Consider the following 8,164-nt stretch of genomic DNA (forward strand, 5'->3'; position numbering starts at 1 on the left):
GGGAAAGTGAGGTAAAGAAACAAAGTTTTACAGTATTTCCTCGACATCTAGCAATACAAGAGGAAGGGAGGGGAGTCAGGTAATTAATAAAGTTTTACCGTATTTCCTCGGCATCTAACAATACAAGAGGAATGGGGGAAAAGTAAGGTAAGTAGCAAAGTTTTACCGTATTCCCTCGACATCTGACAATACAAGAGGAAGGGGAAAGTCAAATAAATAACCCAAAAAAAGTTTTACCGTATTTCCTCGGCATCGTTCTTTCCCAGCAGCGAGCCGGAAGCTTTCTTTGCCACATAGCGCACGATGGCTCTGGTCTGAACGATCTGATGGCCGTCTATCTCCAACAGAGGGATCTGACCGAACAAGAGTTTTCCTTCTGGGGACCAGAATCAGACGGAAACGACGTGAAAATATCGAATTACATGGTTTGTTTGTTTATTTGCTCTTTTAAAGCAAGCGATTAACCTCTTCACTACTGTGTAGAGACGTATCTACTCGCGTGTTTACCTAAACTGGTTCTCTGCCATGTTTGTACATGTACTCGTTTGTACGGGGAGTTACAGAAGATGTCACACGACTTTTCCTGTTGTGCATTCTTAAATCTTAAAAAAGGGGAGATATTTTGACTTTGTTAGGATATTTCTTGAATGAACATTTCATCATGTCTGTACAAACTTAGGTGGAAAGGCCTCAGCAGCGAAGGGGTTAATTCTATAACCGAAACTAGAGGTAATTTGGTGCTTTTGAAAAGGTTTTGTCAAGGAAAGAAGGAGCAGGCAACACCACCCATTAATTAAGTACAGATTCCATTACAATACATGAATCGGAGGTTTGGAATGTTCTGTTGGTTATTTCGCCTTTCAGTTGTCAACTCGTCTCTCGGGTCATCATCATCATCATCATCATCATCACCATCATCATCACCATCATCATCATCATCATCATCATCATCATCATCATCATCATCAACATCATCATCATCATATGGCAATTCGAATGGAGTTATTTGGACGAGTGGAGGTGCCGCTAAGCATATTGACAACGGAGCCGAAAAAGAGCCTCGCTCTCGCTCGAAGATTTCTTCGTGGAGTCCGTCAGGCCCATTAAGGAATCAAAAACAAATCATCATCATTATCATCCGGTGCCTTGTCGACTGGCGTGGGCGATCATGGACCTCCACTTCACTCTGTCTTGCGTTGCAGCAATGGTGTCTGTCGTTCTTAATGTTCCCAGCCATGTTGTCATCTTGTCCAGTATCTTTTCCCTCTGTCTGCCTCTGCCTCTCTTTCTATCAAACTTGCCTGTTACAATATTCTCCAATGTTACTTTCCGCTTAGTGTGTCCAATGAACTTTGCCTGTCGCTTTCGTATATTCATCATAACCTGTCGTCTGCAATTTGTTTCAACCAAGACCTCTTCAAATTTTGTTTTTCTAGCTGTCCATGGGATACGCAGCATGCGTCTTATGAACCACAAATTGTTCTTTCCAGCTGTTTATTGATTGTCCACGCTTCGCACCTGTATAATAGGACAGGCTTGATGTAAGTTTTCAGTACTCTTCTACTTGTTTCTAGTGAGAGATTGATGTTTGTGAGTATCTGTTTCATTTTGTGGGAAGTTGCTTTTACTCGGCAAATAAAATGCGGCTTTTAATTTCCGTGTAGCCTGAGAAGTGTGCCAAGGGAAGCAAGCATTGGAGAGAAAAGTTCACCGTTCTTTCTTTACTCCAGTCATGTCCCTTGAACAGCCGGCTGAGATACCCATACCCCTGTAGGGTTTCTGGGCAAATTGTAAATGTAGTCCGGTAGCTAAAGGTTCGATCAGTGACCGCTGACCTTGGCAGTATCCCCGACATGTTTGTTTCGGTGAGTGTTTTACTCAGCTCGCAACTGCATAAGGTCATAGGAGCCCTCGGGACACATTAACCCTATCCAGTATCCGTACGCCCTGGGGTCATTTTGTACCTCTGGGGTTGTATTCTTCACATTTTACAATACTTCTAGTACGAAGATGTCTTTGAAACTTTCAGTATTTCTCAAAAAATCATTTTGACAGACTGCTATGCAAAGCATACGGATCGGATTAGCGAGTAAATTTCCTCTCTGGAAAGTGGTGGCACCCATGTGGGAGTGGGGGGGGGGGGCTCCTAAGGGGAATACTTCGTCCAGGCTAAAGACAGGGGTGTCCCTTTGAACTATAAGGCTTCTTCATGCGGGAATCGAACCCAGGTCTTTTGCGCACAGGAGCTTAAAGAGTTCAATAACAAATGGACTGAATAAAAGGATAGAGGGTGGCTGGAAGAATGGATGGTCCATTTTTTTTAATGAATGAACATACAACGGAATTGGAAGGTAACACACGAAAGAGTAGATGGATTTTCACTGACCAGCTGCAGAACAAAATGATGCAATTCTTTGATGAAGTTTACAGCAGAATGAAGCAACAATGAAATAACACAGGAGACTACAGTCCGACCTTCGAGAAGCTTCAGCAAATCGCTTCTTGTAGTTAGGTTGATTTCCTCAAACTGTGGATGGAAGAGAGTGGACTGTGAGCAATCTTGCTGAAAGACAGCAGTAAGAAGGAGCCAAGGAGTAGCAGTAGAAGGACATCAGTAAGAAGGAGCCAAGGAGTAGCAGTAGAAAGACAGCAGTAAGAAGGAGCCAAGGAGTAGCAGTAGAAAGACATCAGTAAGAAGGAGCCAAGGAGTAGCAGTAGAAAGCATCAGTAAGAAAGAGACAAGGAGTAGCAGTAGAAAGACAGCAGTAAGAAGGAGCCAAGGAGTAGCATTAGAAAGACATCAGTAAGAAGGAGACAAGGAGTAGCAGTAGAAAGGTTGCAGAAAGAGTCAGGAGCCCAGAGGAGGGGGCAAAGAAGGGTGGGGGCAGAAAGTGGAGACGAAAGCAGACGACATATCATTGCCTGAGGGCAGGAAAGGAAGTGAGAGGAGACAATTTTAGAGAAGAAAGTTTTTCGGTCACTACCCGGGACCTTTGAATGAGAGGCGAACACTTTAACCTCTAGGCTACGAACAGCAACACAAATATACAATTTCCATAGATTTGTATAAAACTATATAAGTATACATTTTCAATAGACCTATACAACTACATGGGTATATTGAGTTTTCCACCCAATTTCTATACAACTACACGAGTATCATTTCACATCGATTCAAAGAAAAAAAATCTATACAAAAATACAGTATACTTTTTGCTTTGACTTGTAAACAACAGCATGTGTATAATATTTTTCTCTCTCACGTGTATAATGTTTTGGGTGCGTGAAAGCAGACAGTTTTAGAGAAGAATATTTTTACGTCATAACCTGGATTCGGTGGCCTAGTGGTTAGGCTCTCGGACTCGCAACCGTAAGGTCCTGGGTTCCAATCCCGTCAGGGGCCCGACGTTGTGTCCTTGGGAAAGGCACTTTACACGATTTTCCTCACTTCACCCAGGTGGGAATGGGTACCCGGCTATAGACAGCGAAAGACCTTGTCAGTTTGTTAGTGTTTGAGCGCTTAATCGGCTGCTTGCACTGTATGCTTCCCCGGAAGCTGAGAATGTTTCGGAGTGTTCTATGGTCTGCTGGGGTAATAATATAGTGTAAAGCGCATAGAGCCTGCTGTTGAGCGGGAATATGCGCTATACAAATGCTATTTATTATTATTATTATTATTATTATTATTATTATTATTATTATTATTATTATGGATTCTAACCCGGGACCTTTGAATGAGAGGCGAGCACCTTAACCTCTAGGCCACGAGAGCCCCCTACTTTGGTTATGTGTTAACCAAAGAGGTTGTATTTAGTACTAGAGTCCGTGGCAGTGATGTTCCCCACACAAAGAGGTTGTATTTAGTACTAGAGTTTGTGGCAGTGACGTCACCAACGTAAACGAACGGGGGCTGCGTGTGCCCACTCTGGGACGCTGAACCTCAAGGGCAAGACATGCGCAGTTCAATAGACGGGTGAGTTCTTTTCGAGACACACGTGGAGGCGTCTCGGCGGTCTTAAGAGGGAATCTACAAGCTTTCACTGAAATATGGGGGCAGGGTGGTGTGTGATATTCCAGAGCTCGTGGGGAGCGGGGTGGGGGAGTGGGGGCTCAGATTGTTCATGTAAATGGGGGCACGCCGGCCATGATGATGGGGATAAGAACTTAAGAAGCCCCCCATGTCTGACACGTGTGACGTCAGGGCTGTGAGCTCTAGTGTCTGTACATATCATCTTTGTGAAAGTTCGTCACTTTGGCCGCCTAAAACTTCGGAACCACTTAACTTTCCAATTTGGACAAATTGACGGCGGTTCAGAATCATTGAAAGGGTGCACAGTTTTACTGAGGAGTCTGAAGTCACTGTAGTTTGATTTTCAGTTTTTCATTAGTTTCATTTAGATCTAATCTTGGGAAAGTCCGTCTTCTAAGACGCCATTGGGAACAAGTGAGACTCCCGTTCACAATGAGTGCGCACACATTCCACTCCTTTGAAATTTTGGAGTGTACAACCATGAAAGCAAAATAGAGAATCAATCTATGCATCTATTATACATTTGGCAACTTGGAAACACATGTGTCACTTTTCTCTCAAGATTTATTGCTGCATTCCAGTAGAATGTAAAAATAGTAGGCCAATGACTTTAAGTTGATGTTAATGCACCGATCATTCCGTTCATGGAAAGGAGGCCCAGCTAGTTATACAGAACCTCTTTGGTATTCACTGTTCATACACCTGTGTCATCCCACAAGGCTGTCGACAGCTCCATATAGAACGGTCAAAAATTCGTGGTGCAACTTATTGTCAGACTTCTCCTCAACTATTGAGCATAAACTCTCCAGCTTTTGCACGGCGACTTGGATCAATTTGTCTTAACAGATCAGTATTTTGGTGAACATCTGTTAGCTCTACTCAAGAATATTCCTTAATAAATACTAATAAAAGATCCCGGAGGGTGGTTTCTATAAATTTAAAAGGTTTACTGCTGGGACAATATTGATTTTAAAAGCAAGTCCATTATTTTTTCTAATCGCAAGATTATCTGTATCGAACACATGTTTTGAGAGCTTTTAGTGCAGAAAAGTGTTCACTATAAGATTAAATTCTTGTAATAATAATAATAATAGATAGCATTTGTATAGCGCATATCCCCGCTCAACAGCAGGCTCTATGCGTTTTGCACTATATTATTACCCCAGCAGACCATAGAACACTCCGAAACATTCTCAGCTTCCCGGGAAGCATACAGTGCGAGCAGCCGATTAAGCGCTCAAACACTAACAAACTGACAAGATCTTTCGCTGTCTATAGCCGGGTACCCATTCCCACCTGGGTGAAGTGAGGAAAATTCGTGTAAAGTGCCTTTCCCAAGGACACAACGTCGGGCCCTTGACGGGATTCGAACCCACGACCTTACGGTTGCGAGTCCGAGAGCCTAACCACTAGGCCACCGACGCCACTAGTAACTAGTGTAACTAGTTTTGCCACTAAAAAGTGTCTTTGGTGAGCTGTGACGTAGGCCTTATGCGTGAGCAAAAAATGTGTGTGAGAAGCGGGAAGTACTGTGAACAATTCCATTTTCCGTGTGAAGGAGATTTATAGTATTTTATATAAATTTATGAACAAAAGTTTTTTAATTGAGCCTTAATTATTGTGGGAAAATATGATTAGGTTCAGACAAATTGATACAAACTTCTGTGCAAAGTGTGGGTGATACTGATTCACCCGTTAAAAAGATGTTTGAGGATAAGTTGCGCCACGAATTTTTGACCGCACTATATAATATTAGTAGTAGACCATAGTCTGATACTTCGTCAGCCTTCCTCTTGAGTACATCGCTGACCTTGAATGGTGCGGCCAAGTCACACATTGTGTCAATCCGTGTCGTCAGTGCGTGTTGTTTACTTCAGCGTCTCCAGAATTGGGTCATCGGCACGGACCCCTATCCCCAGGTCACGCTGAGCCCAGGGTGCACAACCTTAGGTTTGGACGCTTTTAAGAACAAGTAGGCTAACCCAGATTGTGGGGGATTTCCAGAAATCTTGACCTACACCAAAAGTGGGCATTGCCCTACCTATAGGAGAAGTTTGGTTTCATTGGTGTGTATATGTGTTTGATTATAGAGAAAACTCTCCTTGTCTTTTAAAGAAACTGAACAAGGGTAAAAAAAACTTTACCTTCGATTTTCTGAGAACAGCATTGTTCGGGATAGCCGCCTTGTGCTTAAAAGCGACCATTTTTTCACTCGGCTTCTTCTACTCCTCTCAGTTCTCAGCTTAACAATAGTAAATGGCATTTTATTGCGCATATCCCCGCTCGACAACAAGCTGTATGCACTTTACGCTTTAATACTATTACCCCAGCAGACCATAGAACACACAGAAACATTCTCAGCTTCCCGGGAAGCATACAGTGCAAGCAGCTGATTAAGCGCTTAAACACTAACAAATTGGCAAGATTATTCTATAGTTTTGTACATTTTTTATACAAATGTAGCGCATTAAGTCTGTGTTAACCTCGGGGGCGGTGCTACTGACTGAAGTGTCTTTAGGCCATTCTCAAAGGGGGAGGGGGGGACATTAACATGTTCTTAAAATATGCACAGTAAAATTGTAAATGGGCTGATTCATCAATGTCATGCTCATACTACTGTGCCTGAACGGCAACAGGGAACTGCTGCTTTTTCTTTTCTAATCCTCACCATCGTCACTTTTTCCTCTACTTCTTTTGTATGTTTGTCACACTCTTGTGAACTGCTATGTCCGGGGTGCCTTGATAGTCGAAGCAGTCAGGAGCCCAGAGGAGGGGATAGGGAGTGGGCAGAAAGTGGAGACGAAAGCAGACGACAGAACATTGCTAGAGGGCAGGAAAGGAGGTGAAAGGAGAAATTATGGAGAAGAAAAAGTTCCGTCGCTGACAGGTTTTGAACCCGGGGCCTATTAATTGAGAGGCAGACACCGTAATCTCTGTACCCCCTCCTCAGGGCTCCTGACTCTTTCCGCAGCCTTTCTTCAGCTACTTCTTGGCTCCTTCTTACTGCTGGTTACCAGCAACAGCCTTGATCTTATTGCAGCCTTTTGTATACCCCGGGGTTGTATTTTTCACATTAAAAATGTTACAATACTTTTTGTGTCAATATCTCTTTGAAACTTTCAGTATTTCTCAAAAAAATATTTTGACAGACTGCTATGCAAAGAGTACAGGTCAGATTAACGAGTAAATTTCCTTTTGGGAAAGTGGTGGCATTGGGTTCCCCACGTCGTATGGATACGATAGTAAAACACGACGTACGAATAGGGTTAAGTGGAGGCACTGAGTTCCCCACATCGTATGGATACGATAGTAAAACACGACGTACGGATAGAGTTAAGTGGTGGCACAGAATTCCCCACTTTGTATGGATACGGTAGTAAAACACGACGTACGGGTAGGGTTAGCGCGTCCCGCAAGCTCATCTGGACTTTATAACATTTGCGAGCGCCGTAAAACACTCACCAGAACAAGTAATCCCTACCTCTATTCCTGCAGCCACACACACCAAGCGGGGCAGCTCTGCCATCCCGCGCTGGTAGAAATAATACAACTTGGCGGCCATCTTGTGTGTTTGCTTGACACTTGACACGTGACACAGAGGAAGAAGTAGGACAGACAGAATCGTTTCTCGGCAAGTCGTCAACTTCGTTATTTATTGTTATCTCAGCTGGATCATCGCAACATTTGTACGGTATTTAAAAAGCTCTATAGCTTATGACGAATACGTGAAATCGACAGGCAAATTTCATTGGACACACAATGCGGAAAGAGACTTTGGAGAATATTGTAACGTCAGGCAAGTTTGATGGAAAGAGAGGCAGAGGCAGACAGAGGGAAAAGATACTGGACAAGATGACAACAAGATATCTGGGAGCAGCAAGAACGACAGACACCATCGCTGCAACACAAGACAGAGTGAAGTGGAGGTCCATGATCGCCCACGCCAGTCGGCAAGGCACCGGATGATGATGATGATGATGATGATGATGATGATGATGATGATGATGATGATGATTTAAACCTTTTACAGGGCGAAACGTTGAACCTGCATTAAATCTGAAAAATCTACTAAGTCTCAACCCCTTTTTTATTCCCAGCTACCTACAATAATGATGACGACGATGATGATGATGA

The 8,164-nt window shown here is 43.2% G+C and overlaps 1 protein-coding gene across 1 annotated transcript; it reads right to left on the bottom strand.

Annotated features, from left to right (window-relative positions):
* Positions 1 to 237: 237 nt before the first annotated feature.
* Positions 238 to 7,624, bottom strand: LOC101856545 (glutathione S-transferase alpha-5; the record flags this gene model as incomplete). The annotated part of the gene is given in 3 exon segments (XM_013089824.2): positions 238 to 376; positions 2,476 to 2,527; positions 7,512 to 7,624. Coding segments are annotated over 3 exon segments (272 nt in total), but the record flags the coding sequence as incomplete, so codon positions are not given.
* Positions 7,625 to 8,164: the final 540 nt, after the last annotated feature.

This window comes from Aplysia californica, unplaced genomic scaffold (genome assembly GCF_000002075.1).
Source record: "Aplysia californica isolate F4 #8 unplaced genomic scaffold, AplCal3.0 scaffold01058, whole genome shotgun sequence".
Lineage (NCBI taxonomy): Eukaryota > Metazoa > Mollusca > Gastropoda > Aplysiida > Aplysiidae > Aplysia > Aplysia californica.